We start from the raw sequence: 24793 nt of genomic DNA, 5'->3' as shown, positions 1-24793 counted from the left end.
ACATTGTTATTTTTCATAAAACATTTGTATTAACATATTATTGGATTGACAAAAAGCTCATTTGGGTTTCCCATAAAAATGAACTTTTTGGCCACCTATTAATTAATTAATAAAAATTAATAGATCTTTTTATTTCTAACGTGGTAAATACCAATAGATAGAACTCACAAGGACAAAATAGTTTTTTAGGTCCTCAATTATTTTTGAGAGTGTAAATAAGTCTTTAGACCAAAATGGTTGAGAGTTGCTGCCTTAGGTCACACACTTTTATATACTAATGATTGACTAAATGAACTTCTAGTTAACTAAAACTTTGGAGGATATCATTCAAATTGGCCCTTCCCTGAAAGACATAGTCCTTGATTAACATTCCCAGGCCACCTGTATCAGCATATCTAGAGCTATGGAAAAACAGATACATTTTTCAGGGTACATGAGACATATTCACATCTGAAATTAAATAATTTCAGTAAAAACACCAATACAGGCAAAGTATTTAGGAGCTCAGATTATGAATTCTAATCCAATTCTCTATTAGTGTAGCAATGCCTTAGGTCTAGTTCTACCTTTAAACGGGAAAACTTCTATTTTATCTGTTTGGAATGATATTCTTTCTAAAAGATGTCATATGTTTTTCTACATCTAATCAACCTACCACAATGATTTAAATATTTTAAATGACTTGTGGTCATTATTATTAATTCCTATTATTATACTCAAATACAGTAGAGGCACTAAGTCTCATTGAGCATGTGGAAGTATTTTACACTTTAATTAAATGCATTCTGAGGTTTTGTTTTTTTTTTTTAAGATTTTCATGTGTTTTAAATGTTGGCTTTTACTTTCTTCCTTTGGTGTTGTATTAACTGTAACATCTTTAACAATGTTCATGTTTGCCCCCTCCATTTCTAATTTCTGTAAACCAAACAAAAAAGCTTATTAGAATTGTATAAAATTGAGCAAATAGACTGAAAAATGATCCCAGATACTGAGAGTGATGTACAGAAGTTTTAGGTAACTGTATTTTTTACTGTATTTTAACCACTCAAAATACTGTTGAGCATACTTACAGGTTTTTTAGATAGCTAAATTCTTACTAGATGAGGTATTACAGCATAATAACCATCTAGTTAATAGCTGGGTGTACAGTTAATAAATATAAACAGAGGCTTGAGAAAGCCACATAGTAAGTTCAAGCTTGACTCTTGTCTGAGTCTCCCTAATTATACTACTTATTTATCTAATCTTTTAGGTTTTACATGTGCTTTTTTTAAATGAGGTCTTGAAAAAAAATTTTTTTTAATTCTGTGTAAATGTTTATAAAAAGAATGTGCATATAGTTCAAAGCCTTTGTGCAATCTTTCAGAATTTAATCCAACAAAAGAGTAGACAGGGACATGTCCTACATAAGGCTCTGGTCCATTGGTGTTTTTCTGAAAGAGCTGGGATGTTTACATTCTTTGGAAGGAAAGAAGAGCAGAGAATACCATTCCATATTTGTACTTGTTGGTTTTCTAGCATCATGGTGGCTGCTTTGTAACAGCTCATAGCACTTACACTGTGGCATCGTTTCAGCCTGTGGAATCACATTGGTATGCAGATTCTTAAGTATGCAGCCCCCATGGATTAAGGCCCTCATTCCTGTCAAAGAGAGTTATTTACTTCAGGAATTTTTCCAAAGTTGCTACCAGGAATACTTTATACTTTTATGGTGACTTGGTCCCTAAGGATAAAGACAGTCATCCAAAAGGAAAACTTTTTGCCAAGTAACTGGACATATATTTACTGGGCAGAACAGAAAAATTCCTAATCTTCATCAATTTGAGAACAGAGTGTTGAGTGTGGATTCCTAGTGTCTACTTGTATTTTGCACCCATGACCCAACTTGTATATATAGTTGAAGAATTATTTTCACTAGACAATTCGTGTAATTTAATTTCTTATTAAGTTCTTCATATACTTATCAGTGCTTTAATGGAGAAAAGCCTTGCTTAATTTTAGGAATTATCTACTCCAGTACTCTTGCCTGGAAAAATCCCATGGACAGAGGAGCCTGGTAGGCTATAGTCCATGGGGTCGCTAAGAATCGAACACGACTGAGCGACTTCACCTTACCTTACCTTATTCTTCTTTTAGAACATTTGTCTGGACAACAGGAGATACTGATAATCATTTCACTTTATTCCTTCTAAGTTCTTCACAAACTCATATTAAGTTCCTAGTAAATACTCTACAGTGGCTTTTCTGAAACTTTCTTCCTTGTCCTCAAGTTTTAATCCCCCTCTGTTTTTCCTCCTTTGTTTTTGGCAGATGGTGACCCCATACAATTTATCTAATGTAAGTTCCTGCACTGTCTGTCCTGTCTGTCTTGAAATATCAGCATTTGTTTCCATCTTTTTTTCCTTTTCTGTATCTGAGAAACAGTTGCCCTTTTACCTCTTGTCCTTTTTTTACCTTCTATGTTTGCCCTTAATTCTCTCTTTCTGTATCAGCTCATGGTTCATTCTGCAAATGGTTCATTTGCAGAAAATAGACACCTCTCTAGTTCGTGCTTATATAATTGTTGAAAGCTCTGGAAAGACAGGGCCTTCAGAAATGGCTTCAGACAACACTGCAGAACTGGCTATCCGAAGGATTGGCAACATTTGCCACAATCAGGAAATTAAGGAGTCAGGAAGCTATTGGGCTGGCCCAGTGCTAGGTCTAGGGTTACATACCTTAGCTGTGATCTGGGATTAAGAAGCTGCCAGTAGAACTGCTGTATCCAGAGTAACAGTCATCTACCAGATCTGTAGCAGCAAGATGGATGCCTTACAGTCTAATTCCTCTCTTTGCTTAATTCAGTTTCAAGTGCAAGTTTCTTCCAGGTGCACCTTCTTGTTGAAATTGAATCACACCTAGAACCTAAGTTCTGAAGGAGAGTCTGGGAAATGTTATTTTATCTCCTTTGCCTCTGCCGCACACAAGACACATTCCAAGGGGCTTGAGACAAAAGTTAAGCAATCCATTCAACTGTTTGCCAGTCTTTTCTACTGATTTTGATCTACTCAGTTACTAGTTTTATTTCTTATTTATTTATCCCAGTCTAGATATTTCCTCAACCTTTTTTTCCATTTCACTGTTTGAATTTCTGCACTAAATTCCAAGATTTTTTAACTCCTACTATTAATATTTTTCTTGGGTTATTATTATTTTTATTACATGGTGTGCTGGTCCTTATTGTTTTCTTTTGCCTTGCCATCCTGAAACTGTTATGTTCCTAATGATTTCCAAAAATATTGTGCCACCGTAAACATGACTTCCCAACAACTTGTGAACTCAGTTTTGGTACTAGAAAACCCCTCATCAGGGGCTGAGGTTGGAATCTGGATAGGAAACTCATTAAAAGTAGGATTATTTGCTTATTTCTAAAACCTTAACCATACATCATTGGTCTTGCTGCACTTTCCACCAACCATTTTTCTGGACAGCTAATGAATACAGGGTTACCTAAGTCTTCAGTTTAAGAGCCACTTGGGGTGAGGGAATGCTTATTAAATTTTGTCTCAGAAGTATGAGGTAAGTTTTGCCAAAAGCCTGAAGTGGAAAATTGAAGAATAAATTTGAATCAGTTCTAATGAGGTGGATGAAACTGGAGCCCATTATACAGAGTGAAGTAAGCCAGAAAGAAAAACACCAATACAGTATACTAACGCATATATATGGAATTTAGAAAGATGGTAACGATAAACCTATATGCAAGACAGAAAAAGAGACACAGATGTATAGAACAGACTTTTGGACTCTGTGGGAGAAGGTGAGGGTGGGATGATCTGAGAGAATAGCATTGAAACATGTATATTATCAAGTGTGAAACAGATTGCCAGTCCAGGTTTGATGCATGAGACAAGTGCTCAGGGCTGGTGCACTGGGAAGACCCAGAGGGATGGGATGGGGAGGGAGGTGGGAGGGGGGATCGGGATGGGGAACACATGTAAATCCATGGCTGATTCATGTCAATGCATGGCAAAAACCACTACAGTATTGTAAAGTAATTAGCCTCCAACTAATATAAATAAATGAAAAAAAATTATTTTTTTAAAAAGAAAGAAAATTGAAGAAGGGCTGGGGCTTCAGAAGGAGCTAGTAGATCATAGACTACTTTCCAAATTCCATCAAAATGATTTTACTTGTCTGAGATCATGTCTTTCATCCTGTCTTGGTTATCTTTAGGCCCCAAGACTTTATTTTATGGATTAAGAATAGCCTTGCATGGGATAGGCTTATTTATACTAATTTTCTCTTTCCTTTTCGTGTATTTTAATACATATAGTAGTGGAATTTAAGGAGGAGATTATCTTGGTTCTACCACTTACTCTGACATCTTTCAAGTGGACTTGTCAATGAACTGTATGTGAAAATACAGCCCATGAGTCAAGATTTAGTTTTGCTAACAGGAATCTGACACAACTGATATGTCACATACACAATACAGAATAGTTTAAGTACAAGGCTCTATGAGAACTCAAATCTTGTACTTGCTTTCTAGTCAGCTCTGGAAGATGTGGAAATCAAGCAATAGTAAGTTAATAGAAAAGGAGCTTCTTAAAATTTTACCAGGGAATTATTTATCATAAAAGTAAATAAGCAAAGCTGATACTCTTCTCAGATTTTATTTACAAAGTGAAATAATGTTAAATTTCTCAAAGAAGCCTTAACTTTACATTTTCACTTGGTGTCAGTAAAATAAATCTTACCTGACATGGGTCAAGAGGTTGTAAGCAATAGAACACAGTATTTTGTAAATATTTACATTACCAGTATTTCTCTTAGTTATATATCTGATTAAATTGAGAGACACTGAAGGGGAAAATAGTATTTATGGACAGAAGCTCACTCATCTGATTAATATATTAGGTGTGGAATGAGGTCTCTAAGGGAATGTTTTCAAAGAAAGGGAATTATATCGCATACTCACATAAGTGTGTTGTACCAAATCACAGTTTGTAAAAGACAGTTTTACTCAATTTTGAATCTGTAACATATTATTTTACAAGTAGTCATAATATTGACTATTTAAAAATTAGAGATTAAAAAATCTTTAAATATTAATATATATAAAGCTCTTAAAATAATACAAGAGGAAAAAGGAAAACAAAATAAACAAAATCTGTCTTTTTCAACACTGGTTTATAGACTGACCAGGCAAGTTTTTCTCTTTCTCTAGTCTTTTCCATTTCCTCCCTGACTGCATGCACTGTATGTCAATTGTTTTTATACTCCTCCTCTCTCTTTCTTCATTCTAGGGTTCATGGGATCGAATTTAGACTATTGACGAGGAAGGCAACTTATGTGATGGTTTAGTTGCTAAATCATGTCCAACTCTTGCAACCCCATGGACTATAACCCTCCAGGCTCCTCTTTCCCTAGGATTTTCCAGGCAAGGATACTGGAGTGGGTTGCATTTCCTTCTCCAGGGGATCTTCCTGACCAGGGATCAAACCCGGGTCTCCTGCACTGCAGGCAGATTCTTTACCAAGCAAGCTACCAGGGAATCCCTGTGAGTAAAACCACAAGCTCTGAAGTCAGAATTCCTGTGTTCAATTTCTGGTCTTAGCTGCATAATTTTAGGCAAAGTACCTCACTTTTCTAAGTCTCTGTTTTCCTCTCCATAAAAATGAGGGTAATGACAGTCCATCTGAACACAGTCCATTTGAACATGTACAAGTAGAAGTACATTTATACTTCTCATCAAAGTTTTCTAGAGATAAATGATTTAAGGAAGTAAAGGGCTTAGCATAGTAAGTGCTCAATTTTAAAAAGCTACTAATATTTACATATTTATATTATTACTTCTGCTGGGAGACAATAAATAGGTTGGTCTTCTTCCACAATTCAGTTATGAAATATGTACTTACAGAGGAAAAGACACATAAAAAATTATTTATCTTAGATTATGATGAGCTAATACCAAGTATATGTATGAAAACTGAAAATGAATCCAGATATTTTCAAACATCTTATAGACTAAGTACTAACACTACAATTTTTCTTTGGCATGTTTTACTTGGCATGTTGTGTGTGTGTGTGTGTGTGTGTGTGTGTGTGTGTGTGTGTGTGTATAGGAAGTCAATGCATTCTTATTCAGTAATCCCTTCTTGAGCACCTCTGTGAGCTCTATGTGCATCATGGAACTTAACATATATTATTTCTAATCCTTATTAACCCTTAAGAGAAATCAAATTTATTAGTTTTATTTTACATTTTGGAAAACTAGAGCTTAAGGAGGTAATGCAATTCATCTAACCAAGTTCAGAGGGTTAGTAAGCACTGGGACCACAGGTTTGAAACCGATGCCTTCTTTCATGAGGGCTGGTGTTCTCTTCCACTAGGACGCATACTTTATGAATCTAGGCCTAATGGCCTGAGAAGACTGGTTGATAAGTTCATTCATAGAGATTCAGCATTGTAAATCTTAACAGTTTTTATGTCCAAATTTACTCTTTTTACTGACAAAGTATTTCACTTTAACAAGTATTTTCAGGGGTTAGAATTTTTACTCAGATTCATAATAATGCACAATTATACAAATTAGAAAAATGCATAATTGTATACATAAAGATCTTTTATACACTAATAAATGTTTATTCTTCATAATCACCTATGAATAGAATCATATTGGTGAAGCTGGTGATTGCAAGGGATATGTTTGGGCACAACTGACTCTGGCAGATAACCTTTGTTTAGTTTAGTCCTATCAAAAATAGAGAAAAATGTCAATGTATGGCAAAAACCACTACAATATTGTAAAGTAATTAGCCTCCAACTAATAAAAATAATTGGGGGGGGGGAATAAATAATTGTTCAAACCAGAAAAGAAAAATAGAGAAAAAGTAGTCCTTTAGAAAAGCCTTGTGGCAAGGAAAGTATCACCATATTTAACATGGTTCATGAGGGAAAAATATTTCCTGCTGTTCAGACCATTGTAAAAGGTCAACTAAACACAATCATAGCAGTTGATTCCAAATGTTGACCTCAGAATGTACGCTCTGAAGGAATGCTAATGGCTCCTACCATAGTGCTTTTGCTTATTTGGATTCCGCTAAAAGCTCCACTTGACAAGCACAATGATGAACTGCACCTTTCCCATCAAGCAACACATGTTTGGATGATAGACAGCTCTGTTAAGGTGGAGATTTGTTTATCTTCCAAGAACCAATTTTTCATCTTACTCTGCAAACCCATGAAGCTGCTTAAAACTCATATAACTTATTGCTGATAAATGGAACATCAGCTTCAAGATTGACCTCGGGGAAGGGGATACAGGATATAATGACACATCTGTTTTATCAACATAAAACCTCTTTGGTCTTCAAAAGGAGGAATTTTCTGTTCATATTCTAGTACATCTGACTCCACTGAATGAACAATTTTATGCTTCAAAATATGTTTTATTATCTTTTTTGTTATCTATTTTTAATCTATTTTATTATCTTTAAAAAATTAAATTTAAATGAATGAAATATGAATAACTCTATCCTTAACTTATATGTTCACTGTTGAGTATTGTTTTATCCTTGACTTATTAACAACTCTCTCATGATTCTCCATTATAATAATTTCACACAAGACAACTAAATATATCTGGCAGTCAATAAACAGATATTTTTCAAAACTGGGTAACTGTTATTTTTCTCATTGCTCTGGCTGCATCCTTAAAGCCTTGGACATATTGAATTCATTTAATTTTTGCAATAAATTGTTGTGTGCTTTCAAAAAAGAAAGAACGAGATCGATTTTTTCAGAAAAGGGGAAGGCCTTCTTATAATTTATGACAATAAAAGAATAGACTCTCCCAGAACACAACTAACTTAAACACTTCAAATTTCATTAGCATCATTGTTCTGGCACTTAAAGATATGCTTCTGCCTCCAGGAGTATCATGTAAAATGTAAATGTACATGGAGATATAAACTTTAAAGCTATATCAGTCAGCAAATTAATTATCATTTAAGACCTTAGCAAGAATTAGTGGGCAACTGTTAGAGATAAACTGAAATACATTTCGTGCCAAATCAGAAGTGAGCCTGGCTATGAAAACATTCTTTAAGAAGTGTTGCTTACCTGGTTCTGAGCTCTTTGGACTCATAATCTTGATTATAATAGTCAAACAGGGATCCCTTTGGTGGAAAATAGATAGAAGATGATCTTAAAGTATTCTTAACTTTGAGATTGTGTGATCATGATACATGATTCATTAAAAACCATTAAATTCACATTGTAAAATGAAATCTAAACATTTTAGTATCATTTAGGGTCCCAGCAGAAAATAGGTGGCATATTCAAAGGAGTAATTAAAGATAATATAGCACAGGCTCGTGGAAACCAACAAATGAAAATGAAGCACCCAGAGGTCAGGAGCAGGAAGCTGTTATTATCCTTAGGTGTGAAGATGCAAGGAGGTGGTGTGTGTTATTGGAACACAACAGGAGTTAAGGCATGGTAGAGCGACATACAGACAGGAGCTCTGACTGTCTACGTTGAGGAGCAAAGCCATTGCCAAACCGTGGCCCAGCAGGTCCAGCAGGGAGAGCGTTTCCCTGCCCTCTCATTTCCCTTGCTCTTTATCTCTCGTTGGAGCTTCCTATTGACCAAAGCCAACCAGGAGTCAGCATGCAAGGGAACTTGGCCACTGCAGGCTCTAGAGGCCAGAAAGCAGAGCCAGAGAGGGTAGAGAATGGGCTGAGGGAGAATGACTAGCACAACATTTTACCATAATCCTAATTACACAGAATGTTAACCTTCAGGAATACCTGAAAGCTATTCCTCACTAAGGACCGGTGGGAGCTCTCTGCTGCTATTCTATTCCTCTGAGTTTCTCTTCTTCAGCATCTGAAAGTTCTCCTCTAGGTTTTTAGTCAGTTCTTGTTCCACTGAATCTGTGCTAGAATATGATACAGTCCTTAAGCAGGGCTGTTTTTATTTTTTGCAAAATAATCTTTTTTTTTTTCCTTTTTCACTGCTGCTGCTGCTAAGCCACTTCAGTCACGTCCGACTTTGTGCGACCCTATAGACGGCAGCCCACCAGGCTCCACCGTCCCTGGGATTCTCCAGGCAAGAACACTGAAGTGGGCTGCCATTGCCTTCCCCGCCTTTTTCGCTAAAGTTTGCTTATTATCAAGTCTTGAATAACTGATTTCAATGAAGGATTTTTCCCTTTGACATAATTCTTAACAGCCTGCTGCCTAATTTTCCGCATTTTACTGGAAGGGCTTTCATCAGTTTATTGAGCTGTAGAGCTCTCTCCTTAAACTCATTGTCCTGCCCTCCATCTCCTTCTGATAGTTGGTGTTCCACCCACACTGTCAATGAGAAGGCTCTTAAAATTTACTTTAATGAGAGGAGACATGTTCTGATTAGATCAAGCATCACAGTATGAAATAATTATTTTTAATGTATAACTAAGTTAAACATTTGTCTTCGCCATTCTTCACTGTTCTTTATTTCATTATTCTCGTTCCTTCACCATAGATTTACTTTTTTTTTTTTTTTTTTTTGGTCTATTTACCTAGAAATCTATGAATTGAAAGTTTGACAGTATGGTATGTAATAAATTGTAACAGGGGTTAGAAGTGTTTAAGATCGTCTTATAGGTTAACAGGTGAATTAAAACTCAGGGCTGATTTAAGTTTGCAGATCTATTTACTACTCCCAAGTAAAAATTTCTCCAAGACAGTGGTTTTTTTTTTTTTGCAAGTTATATAATTCTAATTATTACCTCCTTTTTCACTCCACTCAGATCAGAAGCCAGAGCAAAGCCTCCGGGTCTGGGCTCTGTGAGGGGGATGAAGTGGTTTCTATCAATGGCAACCCTTGTGCAGACCTCACCTACCCAGAAGTCATCAAGCTCATGGAGAGCATAACAGACTCTCTCCAAATGCTCGTCAAAAGGTAAAAAGATTTGTTGGAATATTTATTTTCTCTTGAAGCTACATGGCAACGATTACAGCTCCTACTATCATATAAACTGTTCTCTATGGGGAAATGAGGGTTCTCTGCATGTCAGTATAAACAGAAAAACCATAGTGTTTGGAAAATGATAATTCTAATCAGCTGAATTTTCTGGCAAATTGAGAATTAACTTGAAAAGTTTGTTTCAAGAACTTTGTTGAAAATCTTAGGTATTTTAGACTACTTCCTTAGGAAGCTCAGTATATTGAGCATAATATAATACTTCTAGGTCAAGATTAACTATGATCACTAAATTATAATTCCTAGATTTATAGATGAATTTAAAATGTTTACATGTTAAAATGTTACACTGTGTAATATTTATTTGAATAGAAAGAGGATGCCTAAGAGTAGGAAAAGAATCGAGAAACCCTTAAAAGCAGCCTGATTTGTATTTCAAAAAAACAACAACAATATTTGTATATGGGCAAAAGCTAATGGTTAAAGTTTTTGGACTCTCAATGCAAATGACAATCAAATGCTTGTCAATTTGATCTCTCCAAATGCTTCGCTCCTAACCTAATTGCTTCAACATGCAGAAGTCAACCTTAAACATAAAAACAAAACAATCAGGGTCATCACAAAGAAACTACAGCATCAACATTTTCACCATGTACAAATCACAGTTTAGTCCATATTAACCTTCTAAGTGAGGCCCTGACCATGCTAGTACAATGAATCCACAAAGGAAATCTAAGGCTTCCTTCACACAGAATTTCAAAAACTTCTAGGAGTTTTGCCTTAACTGTGCAGAAAGACTACATAACAGCATTGTTGGTGGTGGTTGCTAAGTCATGTCTGACTCTTGTGACCTTAGAGTCAGGCTCCTCTTTCCATGGGATTTTCCAGGCAAGAATCCTGAAGTGGGTTGCCATTTCCTTCTCCAGGGGATCTTCCTGACCCAGGGATAAAACTCATGTCTCCTACATTGCAGGCGGATTCTTTACCACTGAGGGGCTTCCCTGGTGGCTCAGATGGTAAATAATTCACCTGCAATGCAGGAGACATGGGTTCTATCCCTGGGTAAGAAAGATCCCCTGGAGAAGGGAATGTCAACCTACTCTAGGATTCTTACCTGGGAAATCCCAAGGACAGAGGAGCCTGGTGGGCTACAGTCCATTGGGTCGCAAAAAGTTGACACACAGACTAACACCTTCACTTACTTTCACTTTCTTTACCACTGAGTCATCTAGGAAGCCACATACAGCATTACCCCTCTGGTAATAATTCAGTATGATTCCATTTCTATACAAACACAAACTTACTATGGCCAAAATTTTGGGAAAATAAAGAAATCTCGCAATTCTCTCACAATCTCCCATCTAAACATTTACCCTCAAGTCCAGTGTGTAAGCCACTGAGATCCTACTTATTCGTAAAGCTGCCATTTGCTTTTTCAAGAGATCTCATGGAAACCTTGCCAAGTGTAGTCAAAGTGTTGGCCATTGTTACACTTAAATCTCTGAGGTATTTGAAGTTCTGTCTTTGTAAAGGTTTAATCACATCCAAAATAGGAGAAAAACTTTTCCTAATTTATTCTCCTTTAGTGTCTTTGCTGATTTAATGAGGTCAGTCTTTTCAGAACACACTTGTAGACTGGAACATCCCCTACTAGTTCTTGTTTTGATTACTTCATTGGGAAAGTCCTTGGTGGTTTAAAGCTGAGTTTTAGGTACATATTTACTTTTAAAAGTAAATGGACTAGTTCTCTGCTACTTTTAATAATTGGAATCTTGATTATTATTATCTTAAGTATTTTTATTTTTACAAAATAAATAAATAATTGCAGAGATTTTAAATGAAATCTCAAATTAAAATCATCCCCAAAGTAATTATCATCATCATCACCAGCACCCCTACAAATCTGGATATCTGAACATTGTTTCCTGGAATTAAATATTTCTTTTGCTCATGTAACTGTCATCTGTCCCTAGAGGACAAGTGATTTACTTTTCCTGGGCTATTACGCAGAGATAGCTGGGTCAGACTATCTTAAAATCTTCAACATTGTCTCTATTACTGTAAATTTTATTTAAATGTTTTATATATACACACACACACATATAATTATGACACATAAATTTTGGAATTAAGTACCTATGTGCACTGAATGGAAATGAGCATTTTAAGGTATAAAGCTTTATTTAACCTCTAGTTCTTTTATGATTTTTATTCATGTATATCTCCATTTTATCTTGGCTACCAGTAAATGTTAATATTTATCTGACCCATTTGCCTGTATTACAGTCTGTAAGTCTGGAATGAATTCAAACTACTCTCTTCTCAGCTTCATAATTTATTGCTGATATAATTCAAAGTGATTTAATCTACTTTCATCTCAAGGCCTTCCTAAATTATTATTTTTTTCCATTTATTTTTATTCATTGGAGGCTAATTACTTTACAATATTGTAGTGGTTCTTGCCATACATTGACATGAATCAGCCATGGATTTACATGTGTTCCCCATCCCGATCCCCCCTCCCACCTCCCTCTCCACCCGATTTCTCTGGGTCTTCCCAGTGCACCAGCCCTGAGCACCCATCTCATGCATCCAATCTGGGCTGGTGATCTGTTTCACCCTTGATAGTATACTTGTTTCAGTGCTGTTCTCTCTGAACATCCCACCCTTGCCTTCTCCCACAGAGTCTAAAAGTCTGTTCTGTACATCTGTGTCTCTTTTTCTGTTTAGCATATAGGGTTATCATTACTATCTTTTTAAATTCCATATATATGAGTTAGTATACTGTATTGGTCTTTATCTTTCTGGCTTACTTCACTCTGTATAATGGGCTCCAGTTTCATCCATCTCATTAGAACTGATTCAAATGAATTCTTTTTAATGGCTGAGTAATATTCCATGGTGTATATGTACCGCAGCTTCCTTATCCATTTGTCTGCTGATGGGCATCTAGGTTGCTTCCATGTCCTGGCTATTATAAAGAGTGTTGTGATGAACATTGGGGTGCACGTGTCTCTTTCATATCTGGTTTACTTGGTGTGTATGCCCAGGAGTGGGATTGCTGGGTCATATGGCAGTTCTATTTCCAGTTTTTTAAGGAATCTCCACACTGTTCTCCATAGCAGCTGTACTAGTTTGCATTCCCACCAACAGTGTAAGAGGGTTCCCTTTTCTCCACACCCTCTCCAGCATTTATTGCTTGTAGACTTTTGGATAGCAGCCATCCTGACTGGTGTGTAATGGTACCTCATTGAGGTTTTGGTTTGCATTTCTCTGATATTGAGTGATGTTGAGCATCTTTTCCTGTGTTTGTTAGCCATCTGTATGTCTTCTTTGGAGAAATGTCTGTTTAGTTCTTTGGCCCATTTTTTGATTGGGTCATTTATTTTTCTGGAATTGAGCTGTGGGAGTTACTTGTATATTTTTGAAATTAATCCTTTGTCTGTTTCTTCATTTGCTATTATTTTCTCCCATTCTGAAGGCTGTCTTTTCACCTTGCTTATAGTTTCCTTTGTTTTGCAAAAGCTTTTAAGTTTCATTAGGTCCCATTTGTTTATTTTTGCTTTTATTTCCAATATTCTGGGACGTGGGTCATAGAGGATCTTGCTGTGATTCATGTCAGAGAGTGTTTTGCCTATGTTCTCCTCTAGGAGTTTTATAGTTTCTGGTCTTACATTTAGATCTTTAATCCATTTTGAGTTTATTTTTGTGTATGGTGTTAGAAAGTGTTCTAGTTTCATTCTTTTACAAGTGGCTGACCAGTTTTCCCAGCACCACTTGTTAAAGCGGTTGTCTTTTTTTCTATTGTATATCCTTGCCTCCTTTGTCAAAGATAAGGTGTCTGTAGGCATGTGGATTTATCTCTGGGCTTTCTATTTTGTTCCATTGATCTATATTTCTGTCTTTGTGCCAGTACCATACTGTCTTGATGACTGTGGCTTTGTAGTAGAGCCTGAAGTCAGGCAGGTTGATTCCTCCAGTTCCATTCTTCTTTCTCAAGATTGCTTTGGCTATTCAAGATTTTTTATATTTCCATACAAATTGTGAAATTATTTGTTCTAGTTCTGTGAAGAATACCGTTGGTAGCTTGATAGGGATTGCATTGAATCTATAGATTGCTTTGGGTAGTATACTCATTTTCACAATATTGATTCTTCCAATCCATGAACACAGTATATTTCTCCATCTATTTGTGTCCTCTTTGATTTCTTTCATCAGTGTTCTATAGTTTTCTATGTATAGGTCTTTTGTTTCTTTAGGTAGATATACTCCTAAGTATTTTATTCTTTTTGTTGCAATGGTGAATGGTATTGTTTCCTTAATTTTTCTTTCTGTTTTCTCATTGTTAGTGTATAGGAGTGCAAGGGATTTCTGTGTGTTAATTTTATATCCTGCAACTTTATTATATTCATTGATTAGCTCTAGTAATTTTCTGGTAGAGTCTTTAGGGTTTTCTATGTAGAGGATCATGTCATCTGCAAACAGTGAGAGTTTCACTTCTTCTTGTCCTATCTGGATTCCTTTTATTTCTTTTTCTGCTCTGATTGCTGTAGGCCTTCCTAAATTAAAACTCTGCCCTTTTGAAACTCTCAAATTTCAGTTGCATAGAGTGTATTTGTCACTTCCTATATAAGAAATATTTAATTTGCTTTCATCATGTTTTAAAAATACTATAATATTTTTTTTTTTTTTTTGGTGCTATTACCAGGAAGCTCTACAGATTATTTGCACAGAGAAAGCTGCATTTCATTTGATTGTTAGCTTGTGCTTTGTTTATTTTTGTTTTGCCAAATTCAGTGAAAAGCAAAGTCAAGAGTAATTATTTTGAATATTGGTCTTAAATTTTACTACCACATAAATTCTAAGGTGAATTCCTTTGAATAGAATAGAAGTATGGGCTCACTCCCTTCAATAGATGATCCTGCATTAGTTAGGGTACTTTTGAGGGAAAAAGATAGATAGATGAGATAGATGCTACTGCTTCTTTAAAAAATTTACAAATGTAAGAAATGAAAGCATCTCCTACAGCTGTTCTGTGAATGATGTTTCTCTTCTAAAAGCAGTTAGAGTTTAAGTTAGAGTTTCATGCAAGAAGTCACTTAACCCTTAACTGACTTTGCTTCTTGCAAACACAAATTTTGCAAAACCAGCTGGGAACGGTTAAGGTCAAAATAAAAAGACTGTGGTGAACAGCTGTGGGTTCCTTACCTGAGCGATTAAGGAACAGTTTGACTTCAGAGATCCTATAAGGAAAATGCTCCAAGTAACAAGTTCAAATAGAGAAGGGGAGACATTTCAGATTATAAATACTCCATGACTCAATGATTCATTGCAGCCTGGAAAGGATTTCTCTTTGCACAAGAGTACTGGGCTGGGGTCCACTTATTACAAAACACATGCCCATTGGAGCTTAAAAAACAGCTTCTATTTCATTCCTTTCAAGAAAGCACAGCCTCTAAAAGGATTACTTGATTTATCTGTATACTTAAATTGCTCTGAAGCTGCTGAATATGTTTATGTAACTTTATAATGTCCAGACTTAACTCAGTCAATGAGACATTACAAAGCTTTGTCATATTATAACAAGCATGATTATTTGAAAACACCCCAGTAATTATAGATGAAGGGCATCCATATAGCTATAACCTATGCTTTAAAAAAATGAAAAAAAAAGTGAATTTAGGATGGATTTTGGTTTTATAAACTTTTGTGAGCATTTTTGTTTTGCTTTACAGACAAGTTTATTTGGAAGATCTTTAAATAATAATACAAACATGTTGCCAAGTTCTGTTTTCAAATATGTTGCAGTTGACATTTAGGAGGAAATATTTTTACTGTATTGTGTATTAGACATCATACAAGTGTCAGGAAGTTCTTTGGCAGGTGTAACACACTCTGATTTAACTGTCTGGACTAATTTTCCTGTGTGCAGACCATCCAGTGGAATAAGTGAAACTTCGATCTCTGAAACTGAAAACAAAAACCAGGAGAATGTCACCCATGAAGGGTTCATGGAAAGTACCACCCTGCAGATTCGGCCAGCCACGAAGAGCCAGTCCAGAGAGTTCTACGTTGTCCCGGTCAAGAGTGGAGCTCCCCTAGCTGAGGAGCAAGCGAGTGGCGCTGGTTTTTCTGGGAGCATAAAAGAAGAAACAGGTCTGGCCCCTCACACGTCTGACTCTGAAAGTGGACGCTTCCCAGAGGAGATTATCTTCAGTGAGAAGGCAGACGCGGGGCGGCCAGGCACTGTGGTTAAGCTGCAACTGTCCCTGTCACAAGAGAGACGCAAGGGCGCGCGAACCGCTGTTGTGGCTCTCCTGGGGGCAGAAAAATCTAAGTCTCCTGACCCAGAGCCCGATTTACAACATGACGAGCTTGTCCACATAAATTCTGCCCCCACTAGTGAGAAAGAGGACCCTCCTCTGAGGTCCAGCAAGATAATCCAGATCTCCAGTGGCCAGGAGCTGAGCCTGACCCAGGGAAGCGAAGCGGCCGCCCCAGGGCTGCCCCGCCTGGAGGTGATCTTGGACTGCTCTGACAGGCAGAAGACGGACGGGTGCGGGCTTCAGGCAGCAGAGGGGTGTGTGGCTCCTCCAGTGGAAGGAGGGCCGTCAGAAGCACCTCCTTCTCTGGTATCCTTTGCAGTCTCATCAGAAGGCACAGGGCAGGGAGAAGATCCACGCTCAGAAAGGGATCACAGCAGACCTCACAAGCACAGAGCGCGCCACGCACGTAAGTCCTGCGCTGGGAGCCACTGTGGGGTGGCTGGAAGGGGCTTGGGAGTTAGGGAGTTTTGCTGCTGGTTCCCCTGCCTGGATTTTCTCTTTTTAAGGTTTTTCTTATGTCTCTCATTGGCTTTTTTTTTTTTTTTTTTTTTAACTAATGCACAAAATAACAAACATGAAATTGTAGAAAACACCAATTTCTGAACTGGAAATAATAAGTTTTAACTTCGTAGTAGATTTGAATGTTTTTAATGCACTTTCTTTTATTCCCAAAGACACGGGGACTGTTAAAGAAAATACTAAAGTTAATGTGCCTTTTTTTATTTGTTTCATATTCCATGTTAAAATAGCACTTGAGAGTCTTTGCACTCATGTGGATGCTGAATTTAAATGTCAAAAACTGTTGAGTTTGCTGCGGAGAGGCGTCTTTAAAATACAGGCTTAACCACTGATATTAAAAGCAGATCCTCATTTTGAAAAAAAAAATCATTGTGCAGCATGATGATGCTTGCAGAAGTGAGTTTGATGGACAAGGACATGTGGAATACTGAGCAGTTACATGATCCTCTCCGTTTTGTTAAGTCTTCACTAGACTGCAAAGCATCTCATCTACCTTCTAGACACAGAAGTCAATCCCCAAGGCCATGTGAAGCCATTTAAATGTCTCCCAACTCAAGATATATTTTAAAATCAAGCCCTTTTATGGTGTTTTGTTTTACCTAGGAGAGTGATTACAGAAAGGCAAATGAAGATAGGAATGGCAGTTGGGTTTTATGATATCTATAATTTTCTTTCATGTACTTTTTAAAAACAAATTTGGAATTTCATTTAGGCATTTGAGGAGGTAAAAGTTGACTGTCAAAGGCACTTGAATGTATGAGTGATACACAACAGTAATGATCTTGGTTATTCAAAGTCGTATATTAATTCTCCTAACTATTGTTATTCCTTTTAAAGCATATTTTTAGCATAACCATGTGTAGCTGAATTGACAAGTGCTGTTAATCATTCCTTATACTTTAAGCATCTGTATGCATTTTCACATTTATAGCATATTAAACAAGTGTATTAAGGCAGCACTCACATACTTTACATGTTGGCAGTGAAGTTAGCAACAACTGTGCAACTGTGACTGTCAATTTAATAGTAAGTTGTATAACACTAGTCAAAAAAGGAATTACATTTAGGAATGACCATGCTTTTAACTGTTTTCTCTAAGTAAAATTTGATTACCAGTGAATATCTGTAATTTTGTTATAAAACTATTTTGATTCCATTTTATTTTTAAAAAGTTAACCATTAAGTCTGATTTTTTCCCCCTAGTCACAAACAGAGCTGATTTTCAATAAAAAAAAATTTTTTTTAATGTCTGAAATTTTTATTTAACTCTTTTGAGGAATTCAAAAATTATTTGTGAATCATTCTTATTTTTATCATTGATAGTGCTATAAGTTAACTTGCCACAAATTTATTTTTTATAACAATAATAATGTTAAAATTTTAAATATAAATTTTTGTTATTCTAAAACTGTCAGGTTCTTATTTTACATGACTTAATTTCTGTATCATACAGCTGCAAAGGTTACTAGTAATATAATTTAAAATTTCCCCAAGATTTACACTTATTCTTGCTGCAACTAAAGTAGTATTATATTTCCAAGAGAGCAATGCATTTATAAACAAGTTTATCTAGACAACTTTGTAGCTAAAGTTTCTTAAATATAGTCACAATAACTTTATACTCTGAATTACTGTTAATTATTGATTCAGTACCTTCAATTATTATTCATTACATTTTTGAATTTATTTTGATTTAGTAGCTGTGAATGCAAACATTTTGGGGGAATGGCTAACTAAAAAAAAAGAAAACCTAAATATTTAAACTCATTACATTAAAAGATTTAAGTAAACAATATTTTCTTATTTCTCCCTCCCTCCTTTTTAAAATGCTTGGAAATGTTTTATATCAACATTTTATTTTTAAAATATGAAAATGCAAGGTATGTCCTAAGTTGTTTTTGGAAAATATTATGTCCTTAAATTATTTCCATTGTAATTTTAATTATATCCAATTAACTGACATTTATTTTCCAGTGTTTATTGTTAAAGTTTAAGGAGCTATACAGAAACAAGTTATGAGACATATTCTAATCAACATAAAAATGTATTTGTAGAAAAAAATGAAGTGACATATATATGCAAGTTATATCTATATCATCATATATATCAATATAGAAGTATACATTTTGAAAGAAGAAAGAGAAATGAGTTGGATTACATCACAATTTAGTACCCAATTGTAAACATGTTTTTTCTGTATTTAGTTTCCCCCAAGAGAGTTGATTTCTGGGTTGCTATCCAGTCTTCCTTGAACTCATCAACTCAATGTAATCTTTGTATTTTCCCTAGGGCTCAGGAGGAGTGAAAGCTTATCAGAAAAGCAGGTGAAAGAAGCAAAATCTAAATGCAAAAGCATTGCCCTCCTTCTGACAGATGCCCCCAACCCCAACTCCAAGGGGGTGTTGATGTTTAAGAAGCGTCGTCGGAGAGCCAGGAAATACACCCTAGTCAGCTACGGGACTGGTGAACTTGAGCGAGAGGCAGAGGAGGAGGAGGAAGACGGCGACAAGGAGGATCCATGTGAAGTAGCATTTCTGGGTGCGAGCGAATCGGAGGTGGATGAAGAGTTGTTGTCTGACACTGACGACAACACACAAGTTGTGAACTTTGACTGGGATTCTGGTCTAGTGGACATTGAAAAGAAACTGAACAGAGAGGACAGGATGGAGATGTTGCCAGACACCACCGGCAAGGGGGCCCTCATGTTCGCCAAGAGGAGGGAGAGAATGGATCAGATCACAGCCCAGAAAGAGGAGGAGAGGGTGGCCGGAGGGCCAAGCAGAGAAGCAGATGCTGCCCAGACAGATGGCCTGAGGACCGTGACGTCTTACCAAAGGAAGGAAGAAGCGTCGGTGAGAGCGCAGAGCTCTGTGAGCAGAAGCTACATTGAGGTGAGCCATGGTCTCAGCCACGTGCCCCAACAGAATGGCTTCACCGGGGTGTCTGAGACAGCAGAGGCTCAGAGGATGATGCCTGTGAACAGAACAGCCAAGCCCTTCCCGGGGTCTGGGAACCAGCCGGCAGCTCCCTTCTCTCCCAGCCGAAACGTGACAAGTCCCATCGCTGACTTTCCTGCGCCGCCACCTTACTCTGCAGTCACGCCCCCACCTGAAACCTTCTCCAGAGCAGTGTCAAGTCCAACAGCTGGCCCAGCACCGCCCCCTCCGTGGCCGCAGCCTGCCCCATGGTCCCAGCCGGCCTTTTACGATTCGTCTGAACGAATAGCTTCCCGGGATGAAAGGATTGCGGTGCCAGCAAAGAGAACAGGGATATTGCAGGAGGCCAAAAGGAGAAGCACGACAAAACCCATGTTCACGTTTAAAGAGCCCAAGGTCAGCCCCAACCCTGAACTCTTGTCACTTCTTCAAAATTCTGAGGGCAAAAAGGGCCCTGGTGCGGGAGCAGATTCCGGACCTGAAGAAGACTACCTCAGTTTAGGAGCAGAGGCTTGTAACTTCATGCAAGGCTCCTCTGCAAAACAGAAGACCCCGCCTCCTGTTGCTCCAAAGCCTGCTGTCAAGTCCTCATCCTCCCAACCAGTAACTCCGGTTTCTCCAGTCTGGTCGCCAGGAGTGGCTCCAGCGCAACCTCCTGCCTTCCCCACATCCAACCCGTCACATGGCACCGTGGTCTCCTCCATCAAAATCGCGCAGCCTTCCTACGCTCCCGCCCGGCCTGCAAGTGCTCTGAACCTGGCTGGTCCTTTCAAAGGCCCACAGGCAGCGGTAGCCAGCCGGAACTACACTCCCAAACCAGCAGCTCCCACCCCTATCCCGACAGTGAACACTGCTCGTGCTGGCGCGGCGGGACCATCCAATGAGCTTCCAGGAATGAGTGGGAAAGGAGCCCAGCTCTTTGCTAAGAGGCAGTCGAGGATGGAGAAGTATGTGGTCGATTCGGACACCGTGCAGGCCCACGCTGCCCGGGCTCAGTCTCCCACCCCGTCGCTCCCTGCCGGTTGGAAGTACTCCTCCAATGTCCGAGCACCTCCGCCTGTGGCCTACAATCCTATCCACTCCCCCTCCTACCCACCGGCTGCTGTCAAGTCTCAGCCTTCAGGCCTCCAGGCCTCCAAGACAGGCAAGAAAAAGGGCAAGAAACCCCTCAATGCGTTGGATGTCATGAAGCACCAGCCCTATCAGCTTAATGCATCCTTGTTTACTTTCCAACCTCCAGATGCGAAGGACGGCCTCCCCGCCAAGCCATCGGTGAAGGTCAGTTCAGTGCCAGCTGCGAAGCAAGCTCTTCCTCCTCGGCCAGTGACCGCTGGCTCGCCCACTGATGTGCAGGCCTCCTCTGTGTACTCCGTGCCCGCCTATACCTCTCCGCCCTCCTTCTTTGCTGAGGCCACCTCGCCAGTCAGCGCTTCCCCAGTGCCCGTGGCCATCCCCACCTCTCCAAAGCAGGAATCAGCCTCAACATCTTACTTTGTGGCACCAAGGCCAAAGTTCTCAGCAAAGAAGAGCGGTGTCACAGTTCAGGTGTGGAAACCATCTGTGGTGGAAGAGTAATCTTGTAGCCGAAGCTGAGTGTCCACTTTGCTTGAAACGAATTGTTTGCGGTGTTAACTTGAGTCCCCGAGAATGCCTAGCAAGTCCTCAACTTACTTAATTTCAGATGTCACCTCCCAATCTGGGTCCAAGAAGCAGAATATTCTTAATGAGTCAGAAATCTAACTCAGATTGACTTAAAATATATTTATCTTCTTTGCACACTTTAAAAAAATCTGGGAGCACCCCCAAATAGACATGGGCCATTGTATTAAGTAAGCAGGATACTTAGGGTATATGCATTTAGCCACAAGACAGTGATCAGTGTTCTCAACATTAGGACACAGTCTTTATGTGACAGAACAGCTGTGTTCCTACACTGACAAGGTTCGATTGTAGTGAAAATATAACATGTATTGACTGACATTTCCTTTCTAAGTAGTGCTTTATCTCTATTACTAGTATTAAGGGATAAGAAATTTATTGAGGACAGGGATCAGCTCTGGTCTGTCAACCTCAGCCACCTGTTTGATGTCACAGAGAACTTGGGGATTGTTGGAATGTACATAGTTTAGTAAGGTGGATAAGAAAGAGGGGATTAATAATTACGGAGTACTTATTATCTACCAGGCTCCTTGCCAGATGTTTTATATATATTAGCTCGTTTCAAAGACTTCTTTAAAGTAAACTGGATGGGCAAGAAGGATAATTATTCTTAGAGGTTGATTCCCATCCTCCCTCCCCAATTACTTAAGAAACTAAGTGAGTACATCTCCAATTGCCCATGAAAGCATAAGTTTGTTTTCCTCAGCTGAGGCAAGCGGTAGAGTACATTATAAAGGAGGAACGTATAAAAAGGTGAGTAGGCTGCAGATAAAGGCACATGTGTGACCATTGTTTTCCTTTTGGAAATCATGTGATTGGGAGATTACTGACTCTGGGTTACTGAAGGGTTACTGACTCTGGGGGCTGACTGTGAAGCACAAGGAACCCCATGTGTGTGGAGGCCGTAGGGTGAGAACACACAGTTATTAGCATCATTTCTGAGTGACCTCACGGATTTTTTTCTTCTGTTTATTTTTTCTTTCTGACCACTTCTTCTCCCACTGTTCCTTGCCATTCTATTCTTGCACCTTCATTTTATTATTTATATTTGATGGACCAGGAGGATTAAGGCAAGGTTACCTTGTAAATTTGGATTGGTCACACACCATGTCATCATCCAGCTGGCTCTGAAGTCAATAATGTTACTGACAGTAAACCTGAAGACCTTTCTCATATCTATTTTAAGTCCAAGTCTGACCAACCATGGAAACTATTCAACATGAATTAATGTAGAGAACCACAAAGCATTTTTTGACAACTCCAAGGAAAACGATCTTCTCAATAGAGGAGATATGTCTAGAGACTTCTCATAAAAGCTTGCCTGGTGTGAGGGTACATGGTACCATGTTAATCCTCTGAAAATATCTGTATTCCTGTTCTTTTTCTGCTGTCACTGTCAATCTGCTATATTTTCACTATCCTATTAAAATATTGCTATCTTCTTTATCTGTTCAATGTATTTTAAAAAAAAATCCCTGTATGAGCTATTCCAAGTCATTTTTTCTGATATTTCACGTATATCACTCTCCAAATATCTGAGTTTCTTTTTTGTGAACATTTCTACTTCTCTGTACATTGCAAAACTGCAAGCCATAGGTATTTCTATGATATAACACAGAGGAGAATTAAGTTAGCTACAGAACAATGGGGCTTATTCTTTGCTTTTTCTCTGGAAAATCTTCTATTGGTTTTGATGGCAATTTACCTAGAGATTAGAACCACAGGATGTAGCTTGGTCTCTTATTTGCCTTTTTGGGAAATCAATTAGGAAGATTCATACAGGATAAAGGAAAAAGCAGTCTATCCATGATATAATACTATTGTTTGTACTACTTGTTCCCTGCAAAGGAAGTCTGTTGAATGCTGTGCATTTTGCATTCTTTTCTAATAGAACAACCAAAAAAGGCATCTTAAGGTGAAGCAGGAAAGGAGATCATTTTTATAACTTTGCATTCTTAACATAGCATTTAAAGAACGGTATGAAATAGGGAGAAGACAGTGGAACACAAGTTAGTCAATTTGAGTCCTCTGGTTCACAAGTGTCCTGGAATGGTCGTGGCCCACAAGTATCCCCAGTGGTCCATGGTTGGTGGTATGTAGGAATGAGGAGTGTTTGGGGTCTGTTTCCTGCAGGGCAGGTGCCATCTGAGCAGAGCCACTATTTGGAGTTGATGACTAAAGACACAACTAACATGGGTGGGACTGTCATGGGGCTCCCGAAAAGCTTCTACGAAACATGGCAGGTATGCAGTCAAAGCATCCACAACTTCGACTGGGAGCTGGTGGCATAGCTCTCATCTAGAACTATACAGTCCCAAATTATGGAAAAGGTAGAGAATCTTCCAGAATTCTATCCACAGCAGAGTCTAACTTCATCCGGAGAGATGAGGGCATGGAAGGGAGAAGGACTAAGCCAACTCCCTGGAGAGGAAGAGATTTCTTTGTCTCTTTTCCCCAGCCAGAGAGCCCCTGGGAACTTGCATACAGAGTAAGTTGGGTGTATCACCTCTCAGGCTGGAGCTCTGGAAATGATGTCAGTGTGGCAGGTGGGAGACTTAGGACTCATGACCTCAGTTTCCTTCCCACTGGACACCCTTTGAATTCTGGGTGTTGTTGGCTTTTTTTGGTAGCAGATGTTTCAGTTGGTTAGTTGACCAGTTTGAGGGTATGAGGCGGCAGTTTTTGTTTGGTTTTTAGGATCTTGCTTTTATTCTTGTCCTTTGTTAGCTTAATTTCTGTGCAGAACACCTATGAAGTCAAGTTTTCATCAATGGCAACGTTCATTACTGAGTGCTTGTGTTATGTTAGGCACCTTATGTACATTATATGGTTTACAGGCACTGGAATATAAAATAAAATGTAACGACAGTCACTGACTTCCTACAAGACCTTATGCAAATTTCTTTCTACTAGTGTCCCCTTAATAATGCCTCAAACCTTTCTTCCTGGAATGTTGTACCATACTGAGTACAGCACACAAGACCAGATATTCTATGAAGAAAGGTGCTTTGTAAATTTAAGTACACATATTCTTCTCAGTCCTATAGGAGGGCAGATTGAATCACAGAACTCTTTAAGACTGGGGATCTGACCATTGCCACTTTTGATCTTAGAACAGTTACAGTTTTATTTCTAATATTTAAATAATAAACACATTCTTCTTTGAGAGAAGAAAATCACACTGTTTCTGCATTTTGAATATTCATTGATAGTATAAAGCATACATTTTTAGGAATATGTTTTATAAGACACATTGGGGCTGTCATTTTGAAGCATGTAAAAGTTTGTACTTCAGAGTTTATCTAGTATGATTTTTAATGGTAACATGTATCTCATTTAATCTTCACAAGAAGCAACTCATCTTAACTATAGGAAAATTGATCTGAGTTACAGTCGTTCTTG

General features: G+C 38.1%; 1 protein-coding gene and 1 long non-coding RNA gene across 3 annotated transcripts in view; one reads left to right on the top strand and one right to left on the bottom strand.

Moving 5' to 3' along the window:
* Positions 1-24793, bottom strand: part of LOC133071613 (uncharacterized) — a 352151-nt gene that overhangs the window by 150455 nt on the left and 176903 nt on the right. The gene's annotated exons all lie outside the window — the stretch shown is intronic.
* SYNPO2 (synaptopodin 2) overlaps positions 1-24793 on the top strand; it is a 200804-nt gene that overhangs the window by 146314 nt on the left and 29697 nt on the right. For both annotated transcript variants that reach the window (XM_061164121.1, XM_061164120.1), the window contains exons 2-4: positions 9779-9930; positions 15884-16683; positions 19086-21277. In XM_061164121.1, the coding sequence (XP_061020104.1) occupies positions 9779-9930; positions 15884-16683; positions 19086-21277 (3144 nt within the window). The remainder of the gene's footprint in view (positions 1-9778; positions 9931-15883; positions 16684-19085; positions 21278-24793) is intronic.

The sequence above is a fragment of the Dama dama genome, chromosome 17, assembly GCF_033118175.1.
Source record: "Dama dama isolate Ldn47 chromosome 17, ASM3311817v1, whole genome shotgun sequence".
In the NCBI taxonomy this organism is placed as follows: Eukaryota; Metazoa; Chordata; class Mammalia; order Artiodactyla; family Cervidae; genus Dama; species Dama dama.
This window is presented reverse-complemented; position numbering and strand designations above follow the sequence as displayed.